The sequence below is a fragment of the Topomyia yanbarensis genome, chromosome 1 (assembly GCF_030247195.1).
Source record: "Topomyia yanbarensis strain Yona2022 chromosome 1, ASM3024719v1, whole genome shotgun sequence".
Lineage (NCBI taxonomy): Eukaryota > Metazoa > Arthropoda > Insecta > Diptera > Culicidae > Topomyia > Topomyia yanbarensis.
In genome coordinates, this window is record NC_080670.1 from 170,050,132 (window position 1) to 170,066,975 (window position 16,844).

At 41.1% G+C, this 16,844-nt stretch overlaps 1 protein-coding gene across 14 annotated transcripts in view; it reads right to left on the reverse strand.

Moving 5' to 3' along the window:
* The window catches only part of LOC131681042 (transmembrane protein 47), a 126,632-nt gene extending 113,484 nt beyond the window's left edge, over nucleotides 1-13,148 (reverse strand). For 3 of the 14 annotated variants that reach the window (XR_009303876.1, XR_009303875.1, XM_058961816.1), the window contains exon 1: nucleotides 12,329-13,105. Coding sequence is in view for 12 of the 14 variants with exons in the window: in XM_058961816.1 (XP_058817799.1) it covers nucleotides 12,329-12,477 (149 nt within the window). In the remaining 2 variants the exon portion in view is untranslated. Of the gene's footprint in view, nucleotides 1-12,328 lie in introns of all 14 variants that reach the window. The other 11 variants (XM_058961808.1, XM_058961803.1, XM_058961789.1 and 8 more) reach the window with 11 other exon arrangements.
* Between the last annotated feature and the right edge of the window lie 3,696 nt (nucleotides 13,149-16,844).

Genomic DNA, 16,844 nt, shown 5'->3' on the forward strand with positions numbered 1-16,844 from the left:
TACAACGACGCACGGCATGGTCAGCACTTTCAACAGACTAGTTAGTACCTACGGGGGAAAATGTGCTTACTTTGCGATATTCTCAGCCAGCCAGGTACCATCATGGCACTGCCGCCCGCATGCTTCGGGTGGGACTTGGCCGTCTCAGCAAATTGGATTTGACCAGCAGCTGATGGAATGTTCTTATAGATAAGCAGAACAGACGGGAAACTAGCAACATGGACAAAAGCGTCTCTTTTGTGACCTGGGTCGGAACATCCATAACGGAGGGCGACACGACTAGTGTCATACACTATGAGATAAAACGCAAACGAATGCAGACACCACGTTTGGTTCATCGTCACTCGAGCTTTTTTTTCGGAAAGATCAAGAATTACAAAGGTGGTCGTATTGGGCGGCGCGCGGCGGTGGTGTGGTACGCATTTTCATAGAGAGCTCATGACGTACTTTGGTCGTTGGCCGCGCGCCGCCTGCAGTAGTTTGTTCGTTACTGCGTTTGTTGGTTTTGGGGCGTATGATGTGGGAATCAGGGCATTAATAATGATGACGATGATGACGATAATGATAACCATGATTATTATGGAAGGAGAATTGCTTCTGCGATGTTGGGTGTTCAGCGCAGATGGATTCGCTTTTTACTTTCATCTCGGGGTTCATTGTTTTGCCTCAGCCGTGAATAGTAGTGAAATTGCATACGGTAAAAGTTTGACGGAGTGGAATGAGGGAGCACCGTACAAAATTCAGTTGAAAATATTTTATTCTGTTTGATGAAAGTATCCTAACACACTAGAGCTGTGGAACAAAAAAGCTTATGGAAGTCTGCTGAAAACTTTAGTTTTTACTTTCCATTATTTCCTTCACTTGCCCTGTGTTCGAAAAGAATATTTTCAAAATTCTCAGAATTGTGAAGTATGATGTCTTTAGGAACTGTAAGTCGACAACGTGCTTTAAGATGTTCTGCAAAACAAAGTTTGGCTTCAGTTGACAAGTTATAGAACGGTACCAGTACCCAATTCCTTATATGGTGAACCAATGAAAAATACTCTTTGCGAGCAAAGGAGTGAACTTTTCAAAATCTAAAATCAGCCGCAACTACTTTGATTCGTAATGTAACTTATACATTATTTCTGAGCGTTACTTTTTCTACATACACGCAGTAGGAATAGAAATAACGGTTTTTTTTTGTTTTTGTCGAATCTTGTCGCATACATGTCCCATGGACCAAATTGTATAATCTACCAGTGCAGTGATGGAGTTGGTGGATTAAGAAAAAACAGATTCCAAACAATTTCCACATACACAACAGACTCGTCCACTTCTAACCAAAAAATGACCGCTATTTTTTGTTGTGCATTCGTGTTCAGTCCTACTGGACGCTGGACGGAAGAGCTACTGTTTCAAAGTGTGCCAAATTGAAATAAATGCTTGCATGCTTAGTTCACATGAGAAGAGGCAAGGATAAACTTGTTGGTTAGGGCAATATGTATGTGCTTTTTGCCCGAATAGGAAAAAAATGCTTGCTGGATTGGACATCGAAGTGGACCATCCGGTCAGCAAGAGGGTTAAGGTTATTTTCGAAAATGTCTGCATCAAATGGGTGATTTGGGACAGGATAACGGTGGGATAAGTGTTTAGCTATTTTAACGGAACTTGCTTGCTTGAAAATTGAATGGTGGATAACCCCAATCGAGGTTAAATTCAATAATATTGCAATCCGATAAAGTCAAAGACAAGGTGCGACAACTACTGATGAAATTTTTAGCCAGGTCTCGGGAGTTAAATGGTGAAAATTAATCGATGTAATTCTATTTTGTTCATATGAGTGAAGTTCTAGAGTTACTATATTAATAATTTCATTGTCGTCATTGTTCATTGCACAAATAGAAAAAAAACAATTCGAAGATCGGATGATATGATTTCATACTTGTGCTAATATCTCTTCATGTTACAGAAAAAAAATTTGGTTCTTTTGTTTCTCTACACGTGATAACACAAGATAAGAGTTAAATAGTTATGACCATAATCACAATACCTTTCCCATATACATCCAATGAGAACATGTTATGTGACGTCATGCTCGATTGGCTCCGGTATTTGACATGTTGGCTCCGTTCAGTGTCTCCGCCTAACTAGTAACTATATGCGATTCTAGTCATGTTCCGCAGTGTTGCCATTATGCAAAACGACAAAACTAAACAAGCACGCTGCATTCCAGTAAAGCCAGCTGAAAAAAATGGCGGAATCCTGGCTCTGACTCGGTTGTGTCAGTAGCCTAAATACCGGCTCATTTACTGGAATACTAATAGGTTATAACTAGAAAAACTCGAGAAAGAGAAGTGCGGAGACTCCATGGTGGATCGATTGGATTCGCGTTCAGCTGTCAAAAACCGAATCCAAACGAATATTGGCTATCATTATAACATTGGACGTGTTGCCATACAATGCCGGAGCATAGGTTGCCAAAAATGTTGTTTTTCTCTCCGCAGTTCTCTTTCTAGAGTTTTTTTCGTTATAACCAGCACGCTGCATCCCAGTAAAGTCAGCTAAAAAAATTGGCGAAATCCTGGCTCTGACTCGGTTGTGTCAGTAGCCTAAATACCGGCTCATTTACTGGAATACTAATAGGTTATAACTAGAAAAACTCGAGAAAGAGAACTGCGGAGACTCCATTTTGGATCGACTGGATTCGCGTTCAGCTGTCAAAAAACGAATCCAAACGAATATTGGCTATCATTATAACATTGGACGTGTTGCCATACAATGCCGGAGCATAGGTTGCCAAAAATGTTGTTTTTCTCTCCGCAGTTCTCTTTCTAGAGTTTTTTTTCGTTATAACCAAGATTTTAATTATATTCATATAGGTGGAGACACTGAGCGAAGCCAATTGAACATGTCAAATGCAGAGCCAATCCAGCATGACGTCATATAACATGTTCTCTTTAGATGTATATGGAAAAAGTATTGTGATTATGGTGATAATTACACTTTCTTTGTATTATCGAGCGTAGAGAAACACAAATAAACAAAATTTGGATATGCAGAGGATTCCTCGGTTTCTAGTAGCAACATGTATTGGACTAACATTCCTTCCTTTCCCAGAAGATCTGGATTCGGACGTGGCCGGCGTCGGTATTGATCAGCATGCAGGGATCAATATAGATTTTACAATGTGGCTCATCATGTTATTCCCAAGCATGCTGTTCCAATGAACATTTTGCAACATAATCTGGTTCTGGTCAATAACGGAGTAGCAACTACGGGCGATCTCTTATGTTTATGCTTATGCTTTTGTGTCCGCCTAACTATGAGTATAGTTAGTAACTATAGATTTTAATGCGTTAGTGTCACCATCAACACACCGCCCGGATAGAATTTTACAATAGCATTTACCCTACAAACAATCATAAAACATTAAATATTATAGTTATTACTGTTTCAACATTGTTCGATGCCAAGTTATTACAGTAGATTTACAATAAAATTTCATGTAACTATAAATTTCACTGTTCAGCAAAAAACTGATACAGTGCATTCACATTAAATTTTACTGTTTTCGAGAAAAAAATGCATGGAGAAAAATTGATTTTTTTAATGTTAAGATACATAACCACCCCCCTTTTTCACTGTAAAAGTCTATTTTACATTGAAATTTACTGTAAAAACGTTAAAGTTTATTGTTTTTATATTGTAGCATAACACTAAAACTTACTGTAAATTATTGTAAAATTACTGTACTGTCACAGTGAAAAGCATGGTTTTGTTAGTGTACATTTCTATTCGGGCGAGGAATTCGAGGATCTTTCTGCGAAATGAACTACTGCCATTGTCCTGGTGAATCGTTCAAATTTTTCATTTGTGTCTCGAAAATGAACTGGCAACTACAAATAAGGTTTTACACTAACCCATATAATCTAGAGCACTCTAGTTAGAGTGTGTAAAATTCCATGTTCGTTTGGATACGTCATGGCCTCTTGGCCACACTCTGATTAGAGTGCTCTAATATAACCCCACAAAATGAGCCGGATGAACTTCGTTTGACAATTCTCGGTGGTTTGTTTACAATGGAATTACGTGAGCTCGAATGCGACAGGTGAAGGGGTGGCCTGCGTGGAGGCCGGGATTCTCTCCCTCATTGCACATCCTGGGCCCAAGTTCGTCTACAGAACCACCGTCAGCGGTGAAGGCAGGGCGAAGTACAATCGCATGATGAACACGAAGTACAGCAATCATCCTTATCATTATCATGGCCAAACAATTCATACTCCGAATCATGACCGAATGCATCTTAGATTTCCAGGGTACTCGTCGCACCCAAATCTTCCTCGATTGTACATAGTCAGCGAGTGTGAAGTCGATGATTTCTGTCAGGTTCTCTGCTTACCATAACCTTTGCTAGTCTCTTTTCCAGCATTCACCTAACATATCCAACTCACTGTAGTCTGCAGTGATATTTTTAGCATTCCAATGTCAGTATGTTGGTATACTTGGTACAGTTTGTGGTTGTGTCTGCACCCTACTTCATTTTCTGGTGTCCCGCCGAGTATTGAGCGCAAAATTTTTTTCTAAAAGACACGATATTCTGCTTCTAACAGGGAGCAACAGGGAGTATTAGCGATTTATTTAGATCAAGTTTTGTGCATCTCTGCAGGCAACAACGGTTGGTTAAGCAGCTCTCGTGCCTATTGTCTCAAAAGTATTTTTTTACTTTTTTCATAAAAAAACGCTTGTTGCAGCAAACAAATATACATTATTTTCCACATTTCATATGAATCTGTTATTCAAGGTGTTCGTAACGGAACCCTATTGAAAACTTTGCCAGTTTCACCTTAGGTGGATCAGCATCTAAAAATATTGCAATTTGCTAGGGCAGATTGGTACACTAAATTTTTGATTTTACGTTTTTGTTGAAACTGTTTTTTCACTACTACAAAATGAGGAACTCCATGTTGTATCCAGGTTTTAGTCACCGTTCATGAATGTTACCGTTTTTCAGTTGATATTTTTCGGTGATATTTAATAAAACCACAGTTTACCGTTTACGTTTCAGCTTACTTCCTTATTGAATTTCAGCCATCCTCAGAACTTTACAAATACAAAAACAAAATAAAAATAGTTATAATATTAAAAAGTTTACAATTGAATTTGAATTTTCTTGCTTGTTCGCCCAAGCGCGTCTTGCCGTCTCTGGGGGGAAATCGTATTTAAACTTATTCTACGTTTGTTTCTCACACTGGCGGCGTCTCTCTTCTATTCTCACCAGTGCCGTTTCGCGTCGATCGTAGCTTGTTTAGAAGACCGTTGTATGTGCTGGCGAAGCTGGCGGCCATGTTGTCCACGTCGATTTCAAAGATTATTTCAAAGAAACGAAACGCAAATTCCATAGCTAATTTGGTTTTAGGTTCTGTGCTCTTCACGCGCAAAGTTGGTTTTATGGCATAGTACAAGATAATAATATGGCCCTGTTCCGTGCATATCTTCAAAATCCTTGTATCTGATGGCGGAATATGGAACCACATTATCTTCTGTTTCCGCAAGCCATTTAGCTGCCAGTTCTATCGCGATCTATTCGGATAGTTAGTCCCCGGCAGTTAATCTACCCAACGTTGGCTGAGAGTTTTTCGGTAGCGGTATTTCTCCCTATACCAATGCCCGTTGTGTGAGCCATTTTCCTCCCAGTTTTGCCGCTATCTACTAGTCTAGTCTTCGGCGGTTGACCTAATTCTACTTGCATTGTTTCACACTCCAATCTAACCACCGGACACCATGCTCATGACAGCTCCAGTAGTACGATACAAAATAACCGATAGCCGTGCACGCCACAGCCACCAGCAGTAGGAAGGACCGCCGACAGACTGAACACCACAGCTGTCAACACACGACGTATGAGGCACAGATACCGTGCACGTCACAGACACCAGCGGTAACACGATGAAGTTCATATAGCTGTACACAGCACAGCTATAGCGGAAAAACACCTCACTTAACAATATCAGCAACACCAACGCTCGCCAATCGCCCCGATAGTTCGTGACGAAAGAGAAAACAAAAAACAGAGTGAGCCACTGCCTCATGTAGCAGTAGCTACCTCTGGTCGCCCTGTATCCAGAGGGTGGCCAGACCTACCGATTTATCGGTAGTCCTACCGATTTTGGTTTTCCCTACCGATTCACAGACGACCAAGACAAAACTACCGATATTTTGTTATACCTACCGAAAACTACCGATTTTTATTGATTTTGGACACATCCTACTCAACTTTCCTTTTTTTGGGTTGGATTTGGTCTGAGATCTGTGTTTTCAGTATTTTACAATTCTATGTGAACGATGTCAACACTACGTTTTTGGGACAACCGCCCGGCCTACCGATAGTTATCGATAAACTTTTAGTGACCCTACAGATATTAAGGAATTCTATCTGGCCACTCCGGCATCTCTTCAACGTCTGTGTACTCTGGACAGAGAGAGAGAGAGGACTCTGCATACCCGAGACCGTGAAGGTACTCCCTGTAGCAGAAATGTTCTGAGGGGAATCGTGTCAGATGGACGTTGACTTCTTCGCGATTCTTGTTCATCCACGTGGACACGTTTGGGATCAATCGGTGTGTCCATCTTACATTCCTCTAGCTGCTTCTTCATGATGTCAATCCGCGTTCCTCGTCGGACTCCTCTGGTATCTCTGTTCATATAGATCCGCCTCCAGTATCAATACAATGTGGATCATTCTGGTAATGACGCAGACCGCTTTCTAAGCCAGGGTCCGATAGGCACTAGCACCCTCATGATCAACGACCTGCTGTTCAAACACGACTCTTTTCGTTTTTATAGCAGGACATCGGGTCGGACAAGCGTGCTGGAGAATTGGCTTTGATACGCTCGACAGGAGCTTCTTCTTCCTACTGCTTATCGCCAAATTGTTCGGCATGATTCTGATCGAAGCTGTGGTTGTACATGTCATCTTTCCATAAGCCTTATCGACGTTACTATTAAAATTCAGTCGGACGTCGATTATCATATTCGAAACGATGATTTCCGCCTGTTTCACTGCATTTCGATTGCTAATTTACCTGTTTTATGATAGGCTATCGCCAACTTTTCTCCCACATTCAGTCTTCCACTGAATCTATCGCCTCCGTGGTGACCTCTTCTAGTGATTCCCCGACTGCATGAAGCATCGCATCATCCGACAATCTTCACGTTCCTGTGAAGATTCAGCAAACAAGTAATTTACTAAATTTACCGACTTTTATTGTCCTCCAACTTTCCACGTAACTGCTACTGCTGCTGTTTCACTTTTGCGGGCGGAAAGGCGGGCGGTTTCTTCCGACCGGCCGGGACAACTACGGCCGCGTTCTCCTTGGGTCGTTGGCTGCTCCGGCAACGGTCCTTGACAATTAGCTAGGGAGGTGAGCTTGGCTCTTTTGTTGGAACCTCCCTAGCGATGTTGGCGAATTATCGCCGGATCGACTTGCTCGCCGCAAGCGATCCCGGAAGTCACCGCAGTGCACTTCCCAGGGGGAACCTTTGTCCGCCCTGCTTTGTTCTCCTTGGCGATTGACTGTGGAGGAGAGCTAGGCTCGTTCGGCTTATCCTCCACAGTGAGAACGGTCGGTGATATGATTACTTAATGTTTAGCCGGGGTAGCGAAAACACTCCTTGACGTTTAGCTTACCCCTTAATGGCGAATCGACACCATTTTTACGTGTGCCCGAACCACGGGCCAGCACTTTTCGACGGGATTACTTGCCATCGCATGCGCGCAATTAACTCTCGGTCCAGTGGCGGGAAACTGTCCCGGAAAACACTATTTACGGACGTCTGTTCAACGCCGTGGTTCGTCACTTTCTGTCTCGATGGCCGCCTTTTTCACTCCACCAAACAACCACAAAAAAAAACACACCGCCGCATAGCTGTCATTGCCATGGTGCAGCATAGTTAGCAATCACTTTTACAGCGAGAGGACAGCAGTGACCTACCTAAGCCCTATGTTTTTTATATACAAACATAAAACAAAATTTACTACACCTATCTGAACGCATAAAACCGTTCATAAACGCGAAACTATAAAAAAATTTACAAGAAAAAATGAAAGGTATCGAAACAGCGGTGAGCATAAATTTTCGTAAACAATACACTCTACGGAGAGAGTACGCACGAAAGGGTGTATTTTCACCCAGTGCTAAATTGTTACCCTGACGGGTTACACAATATACTACAGAGGTACTCAGGAACCCTATTGCTGTGCAGCGAATGGGCGATTGGTTCCTAGCTAGCACTGTTGACAGTATTCGTCACGTCTATATCCCCTTCACTTTTTTTTTCTGTGCTGTCTCCGCCAACCGTTCGGTTGGCAACCACTGTAGACCTGCCTTTCCGAAAGTCGAACTGTACCTTGGACAGGCCGTTCACAGTCTCCGTGTGATTTATGAGCCTGCTCAGAATTAAGCTCTGTAATAGTTTTCTGACCGAATCAAACAGATATATTAGCCGACAAACGGTCTTTAAAATCTGCAGGAAGTTTTGCCGGCTTCAGCTTGTCGCTTCTAGCACAGAGAACAGACGTCCATCTTCAGCATTCAACTTGTGTAAAATCTCTAACGGTTTCGAAGGTAGTTTGGATATCTAAACCAGGTGCGCTACTGTCGTCATGTTTTTTGTGGCTGAGTGCGACAGAATTGACAGCGGTTATTCCTCTACCCAGTCAAACTAGTCCGGAACCGATTCGGACTTCCAGCATGAATTCCAGCTCAAATGCGTCAACCGATAGAGTTGGAATCGGTTGTTTTCTTTGAGCTAGATTCCATGCCGAATACATCCAGGATTTCGAACCGGTTCCGGAATCGATTTGACGGATAGTTGGGATAGGTTGGTGTGGCGGCGCTAGTGTTTTTAGTATATTAATTAAAATGTTTACACACGTTTTTTAAATATTTTTGTTCGATCATGGATGTCTGTTCTCTGTGCTTCTAGCTATAGGAGAGGCTACTTTCATCGACGCATTTCTGCAACGTAGTCCTGAACATATCTGAATGCCCCCATGTAGCTGTTTTCATAACTAGTTTTGGTATTCCATCTGGTTCAGCGGCCTCACTTTCTTGGCTTTCGACATCGATATCTTTTCGTTAGTCATTCGCGTTTTTTCTTCATAATCATTTTGCTTACTGTAAGGTGAAATCAGCCAGATCATTTGTTCATTCTACGGAAAGAGCGATTCAATTATAACCATCATCTTCCTCGGGCACCTTTCAGGTGCCTCAACTGGTCCTTTTATTTTCGCCATTTCCATTCTGAAGTTGTCTTCCTAAGGATTCGAGTTGGCTGTGTGGCACAGATCCTCAGGGCAGGCTTTCTTGCTTTGTTGAGGGCGGTTTTTGCAGCTTTGTACCCCTCTTTTCGTTCGTCTCACAGAACAGATCCCTTGCCAAGCCATCAGTTTTTTGCGAACTTTTTCGCAAAAACAACCATGAATCTGTCAGGAACCTTGCCACAAGAAGGCGCCTTGTAGAATTTGATTTGTTTGAAATCGGCTTTGACATAAGATTTATCGTCGATCAAGATACATCCATCGAATCTCGTCGGCATCTGATCGTACGGCGTGCAGTCCCAGTCCCTGGCCATTGTTTGTTGTTCGAATTGTTTACTTGCTTGGTAACATATGTAGCCTTCTCGCAGACGGATGCTTTCCGGATGACCCATTTTCTAAGCTGCAAGTTGTCTAAATCAACAAATCAGAAGCTGAAGCATTCTGACGTTAAAATGAAACCAAATCGACCTCCTCCTTTGATGATTTACTCCATCACCCAAGTTACACTAATCTGGATCCATGTTGACAAGTGATTTGAACTGTGACACTCTGCAAAGAGCCATCGTATATTACAATGGGTAGCCGGCTGCCGAGAATTTGTAATAGATCTATGGTTTATTGAATTACATACCACAATTCGGAAGTTCCTAGTTTGTAGAACATTCAACGTAAACTCCGGACAGTCGACTGTCGGGTATGTTGCTTATGTTTGATGGAATCGGAAAATTTTCAAACCCCGAAAACATGCTATCGCTTACGCTAGCATTGAATGAAGACTCAGTTTCGGCAGCCCCTTATAATATTAACAAACACGGGCAGTCGAATTTTATGAATTTTCATGCAATAAATATGATTATTTTCGGCTCTCCCTGTCGCCATAACGACAGTTGCCATGGTATGCTGTTGGCATGTTTGTTATATGTCGACTGATTTGTTATGACTGTTGGGTGCCACAATTTCGATTTTGAAGCCGCTGCCGGCACATCTGTCCTGTTTCTGGCAAAGCGTAAAGATTGTGCATTTATTCGGGGGAAGAAAACAAATGCTCGACACTTGAACATGCGTCAAGTGTTGTTGCTGGCGGTGGTATGTTGATCACTTGATAGCCGATGAACGGTGATCGTCGTAAGTGGTTCAGGGTTTCAAGACGCTGACGTCATGCTGCTTGCTGCACACCGCCGCTTTCAATCGTTTGCAGTGTGTGGCGTTTTCCCATCGTTTCCAGTTTCATGGAGAGTGCTTCAACGAAAACAATAACACAGTTAGATGAGGTAAGAAAGAGAGAGAGAAAGAAAGAAAGAGAGGGCTATCCCATTCATATGCTGAATGTAGTTGCTCCGGGCATGCTATTTTATGTTGTTTTTGTTCGGTATTATTCCGCTTTGCTCTCGATAGAGAGATGGTGGAACTCTTTATTTTTGCAGTGTTGCTAGTTCTGTTGAAAGTTTTGATTTGTTTAATGCCGTCCGGAATTTACCTTTAATATGCATTTTGGCAATTGGGTTATTGGGTCTTGTTAAATTTATTCTTTTTATTCACAGTTTCAGCAACTGCAGGTCTAGACTATTTTTAATCGGTATTTTTCCGTAGGTTTCTTTTCACACCTTCTGGACCTATCAACATATGGACCGCGTATAACGGCTTTACTTTCCTTCCAAATAAGGACGTAATCAGAGAATTGTCTCCCCAGAAAATATCATCGACCTTTGCTAGGATTATAATGTCGTAATCGCTTCAATATTACAGCCTATAACTAATCTTAACGTTGCAGAGTGGGCATCAAAATCAGTTTAGTTATCATCCAACTGATCTCTAGGGTTAGAGACTTGAAAACTGGCATCCTTGAACAGCATAAAAGGATCCGATGTGATGGTGTGTGCGAAGGTTCACTCTATCTATACAGATGCAGCTATATGGTTGGTTCATTAAAAGACTTGCCAGACTTGTCATGCGTTCTTATCGGTGTGGGTGTTTGTGTCAGCGCCAAACAATCATACTACCGTAACACGGGGGTACGTTGATCACTTTTGAAAACAATTTCCAACAAATTGCTTGAAAATTAAGCAGATCTCATATTCAGTATTTCTTTTAAATAAATGCTGGCACAAATTTGTTACAAACGTTAGCTTTTCTGCTTATTTCGTTTTAAAACATTAATTAAATTGGAAAAAACGTAAATAACAATATTATTATTCACTATGCCATATTTCTCCTCAGCGGAGAGGCAAAAACAATTTGTTCTCCCTCTAAAAAGACCACTTTTGTGCGTTAAGGTCATAAAACCTTTGAATAAATTAGTTATGGAATTTTCGTTTCGACTTCGTCTCATCAGAATCCGACACTAACTTGGTGACAGTACTAAGCAACACAAAACAATCACGAATAATGTTTCATTTCTTATATTTCCGTTTAAATCTTGGATGGGTGAAAAACCTAAATAACAACGTTGATCCGGTGATTAACGATACCCCATTTTACGGTGTCAATGCATTCTCACGATAGCGCATAGAGAATTGTTCGCCTGATTGTTCTATTTTTAATCCCATTACAAGATTTGAAGATTGTGGTTGTTAGCAGCGATATTAATAGGTAAGAAATGCGGATTATTAATACCCATAATTACGTTGGAATGCATTTCACGGTAATTGACTGCTACTCGAGAAAAATGGTCCATGCTCACTGTTGAAAATGCAAACAAGTTACCAACACAAGCGCATACGTGTTCCTATATTAGTGAAGCTGCACGCAGCAATCGCAATTAGGGAGGAAAATTTATGTTGCAAACAAAAACGCAGATTCAGCATACACAATTTCGTACGATTTGCCAATTTTCTTCGCTCAGCATTACCCAAAACAAGCCAACTCCATAGTCCCTTTCGAATTTAAGATAGGGGACTAGGCTTTGCACTCGAAACACACGTCCAAGCAAGGGGAACTCCTTATAGGGAGTTTTTTTGTTCACCCCATGTCGTCATTCGGACCCTTGTTATTGTTATAGCTTCGTTGGCAGTATCAAGCTTTGTTTACCTCTCCTTGAAGTAGTCCAGTGTCACAGATTCCGAGTCAAACTCGCTGTAATCGGGCAATGAATCTGCATCGAAGGAAGACTGCAGTCCAGTCAATCCCATTTGGCGCTGGTAGTAGTCATCGCTTTTTGCCGTCAACACTTTTGACATTTCACTTTCAGCCTTGATGATGATTATCTTCGACGATCACGTTCACTTTCACCTGAACTTTAGCTGCAGATCGGCTTCGATCTGATTATTTTACTGTATTAGGAAGATCACTTTTCTACCGATTCAATTCTCCGCATAAATTTTCACTAAAACAAAACTGTCCTTATTTGGACGTAATAAAAAAACTTACGTGCTTACACTCAAAGCACACACCATTCACGCGTTGTCACGGACACGGCTCGAGATCATAAAATTATTTCCTAAAAAAAGAAAACCAAACGCGAAAAACCAAGAACCCCGAGGTTACAATCTAATGTGCGGCCAGAAAGAATTGATTTTCGCTTTGTCTCACTCTAACACCCGCCACACCGCACACTTTGCGGCGGTTTGTCTCTTTCTTGTCGCGCTGCTTTTCGCACACTATTTTCTTGCCTACTTTTCCTCTTCGAAACTGCAAAAATTAGAAGAAAGGACCTACGGGGCGGATATGGAATATAAGCCGAAATAAGAAAAACCGCGGCCCGTTTCCCGTTGAAAATTTTCTTTTCTAACGCACTGCCGCACTGATTTTTGGTGCGCACGAAGACGAACACTTACCAACCGCGACCGACCGACGCTCTTTCGTGACTGAAACTGAAGTTGTTATGTCTGCCGTCATTGGACCGCCTCTCCTGGCTCTCGTCTCATGAACGGGGGTGAGACTGGTACTGAGATTTGGGATAATTCTCTCACCAGCGAAGGGAAAGTTGTCCAGGTACAATCAGCTGTTTTTGTATTGGTTAATGGGTCGTTGCATGCAGGGTCGCTTTTAATATATGTTTTGTGCAATGTTGTACGCAAGTTATGAGAAGATGAACATAACTTACCTTTGAAAATGGTGTCTGATAATGTTACTTACGAAAGTATGCAGATGAATGATAAAAGCTTTGGCGTGATTAGATGAATAGTTGACATGACCACCGCAAAGGCGCTAGTTGTCCGATAAGTAATTTAAATTAATACCGCCAACTTTTGCACAAGTTCGGTTCATGTCGTTTATAAAGCGGCCCTTACACGTTCAATATTCTTGTCAATACATAGTATTGACGATATTGCTTCAATACGTCAATCCCATTTTAAAAATGCACGTCGTCAATACTTCCATTACACGTACAATACTTTTGTCAATACTCTCTAGTATAGCATAGCATATGCGTTTGCACAAATCGTGGGTGGCTGTACAGTGATCAGCTAATATATAACAAAATATCCACCATACCGCGTCGCAAGAAAAAACATTTTGGATTATCGCTTTTTCTTCATAGTGGAACAAGCATCACAGTGTAAACCTGGCCACGTCCTTACAATCGCCGAGGAAGGGAAGGAATGTTAGTTCAACATCTACTAGCGAAAGTGCAGGCAACCCATATAGCTTTCATAGATGTATCAGGAATAGGAGTTTGTGTTAGCAGGGCAGGTTAATTATCAGGAACTTATTCAACAACATTTCGTATGAAATCCAGTGTAAAATGGATGTAACTTACCTTTTGTCCATTAATTTATGGGAAACCTAAAATCAATGCATAAAATGGTTGTGAAAATAAAAATATCTAGTGCACAAAATTTGAGCTCACGAAATTAAAAAAACAAATTATACGTTGGTTCGCATATTTCTGGGGATCTTCTGATAGACAACACTTTTTTTTCATACCTGTGGTAACGTTTTGTCGCATATGGAATTATTAGCACTAAATCAATCAACAAAATTCAATTAAATATGTTGCTTTCTTTTAAGCCGCCATTTTCCCCAACTATACACCCTGTAGCATAACGTCTCGTGAAATGTATATAAAAGGTACGTCGCAATTCATATATACAATACGTCGCGATGTTCGTTTACGTCAAATATAATAATCATTTGTTCTACTTCTAGAGTAGAACCTCTATCAGAACTCAGTCACTTTGAACCCACCCTAATTGAACGCGAGAACGCTTTCCGCTACTCGCCTGCAGATGGCGAACTGAGTACGACGTGTAAAAATTTAGTGAGGAATTGTGCTTAAGTTAAAACGCAACTTTTTACTACCGAAAGGCACTACAGTATAAAACTTTTTTCGATTTTTGTCACCGCACGACCGAAAATTTACAAGACATGAGTCAATTGAGATTCACTATCACTACAAGAGAACGGAGCAAACTATATTCTGACCAAAAACACCGAATTCGCATCTAAAATCTATTAAATATCACGAGCACAAAAATAACAACTTTATCACAGCAGTGTTGCTGCTCCTCCACTTTTGTCAATACTCTGTAGTATTGACAAAATATTGAACGTGTAAGGGCCGCTTAATAACGCAGGCTTTCAGGTCATCAGTGCAATCCTTTATTGATGTGTTGTTACTGGTGATTGTTATACTCTGCATTCGAGGTAGAACCAAATACATATGAAGTACGCCAAGGTCGCATCCCAAGTAGCATTTCTAGTTTTATAGCACACTACAAGTGCATTCTAAGTTTTAAGAAGGGTTTGAAGAGTGCCATAAAATTTCAATTGTTACTAGGGATAAAAAGGGTAATCATTTTTTGACTCACCGGACAAACAAATGTGGCTACCCAATTGTTTTGTTTCGTGTTGGCGTCTCAGGTGTCGACTTGTCCGAATAGAGAAAAAACTTATATTTTTCATTACGTTTGTTTATATTTTCCAGCAGGCCCGTACGCAAGGGGAGGGTTTTGGGGGTTCAAACCTCTCCCATGAAGGGTTTGAAAGGTTTAAAAAAAATTACTTAAAGGGTGTCACATAGAACATCTATTCTGATCGCATTTCTCCTGCCGTTCGATGCTCAGAGATTGGTAGTAACGTTTAATCACACGACTCACCGTTGACTGCACGATTCCGAGTTGTTTTCCGATGTTCCGATGAGATTGTTGAGGATTTTCCATGTGCTTACGAAAAATCAACTCGCGACGTTGCTTTCAAATTTTCGAAAAACTGACAGCGATCAGAGTTAAAAATATTTTACTTCATTGAATGAAAATTGATGATATTCAGCAGTACAGTCGGGATTCGCTGGTTGGGCCACAGCCTTGTCCAACTATCGAATTTGATTCGCTAGGTGGACCGACTGACAAATGTCATAAACTCTCCAAAGGAGATGTTGGCAGTGTAAATGCATCTGTTCATATCTCTAAAGATTGTCAGATTGATTGTCAAAGTGAATTTGACATAAGATTTTGGCGTTCACTTGCTTTTTAGTTGGACAATGGTCCAACTAGCGGAGGTCCAACTAAAAAGCGGTCCAGTTAAAAAGCGTCCAACCAGCGAATCACGACTGTATTCATTTTCAATATTCAGTGACGCAGCTGAAAACGTCAAACGAACAAACCGCCCATTCATCCAAGCAGATTTTCATTCGTCTCCTATTATTACACGAAGCGACCGTGCAGCAACGAATCAAACGGATCAAAGTAGGCCCTGGAACAATGTAAGCGATGATTGTTGTTTCATATGCTTTACCTGCATTTGAAAACATTTTCCTAGATAATTAGTGAAATGAATATATTGTACAATATTCAACTGAATGACTTACATGGATATTTGAATGAATATTGTTTCTATTCACCGCGAATCGTATCAGGTTCATTTTCAACCGTCAGAAAAGAGCTTCGATTATTTTTAACTCTGACAGCGATAAAAATACAGTGTAAACAATGCACTCTAAACTAATTCTACCCAAATTTTCAAAACAAAAAACCCATTGCATTTTTTTCGGTGATGCAAGTTAACACCCTTTACCGCACAAGAAAAAAATTATACTGCGTGCCGTTTTGACACATAAAATGTCATTTGAGTTCGTTCACTCTAGGAATAAGTTGTTGAAGAATCCAAGAAATAAACCTTGGGTGGCTGAAAAGGGATGTTAGTTAAGTTGGTCGGCATCTGCCGATCGGTTCACGTTTCGATATTAGCGATATTAGCAACAGTTGTGAGTAGATCAGTTACACAACAAACGTCGGTCAGTGGGCTAGTAACGGGAGCTAATGAGAAAAAAAAACTCGAAGTCAGAGAAAATAGGGATATCGTTGTATGGAGAAATTCCACCACCGGTGAGCTCTCCATCGGAATAGCTGACAGCTAAATGGTCATCGGTATTGGGAGAAATACCTACGCCGAGGAACTCTCAGCACCAACTAGTAAATAAATAGGAACCAGTAGTGCCGAGAAAGATAAGGAAACCCTGCGAAAGTGAATGTAAACAGAGTTAAATCATTATGGTCGGCACCTCCGGATCGGTTCGTGTCTCAAGAGGCTGCGACATTTGCAGCATACATGAGCAGGTCAGATAATTATAAGCCGCAAAGGTTGGATTGCAAATAGGAAAAAG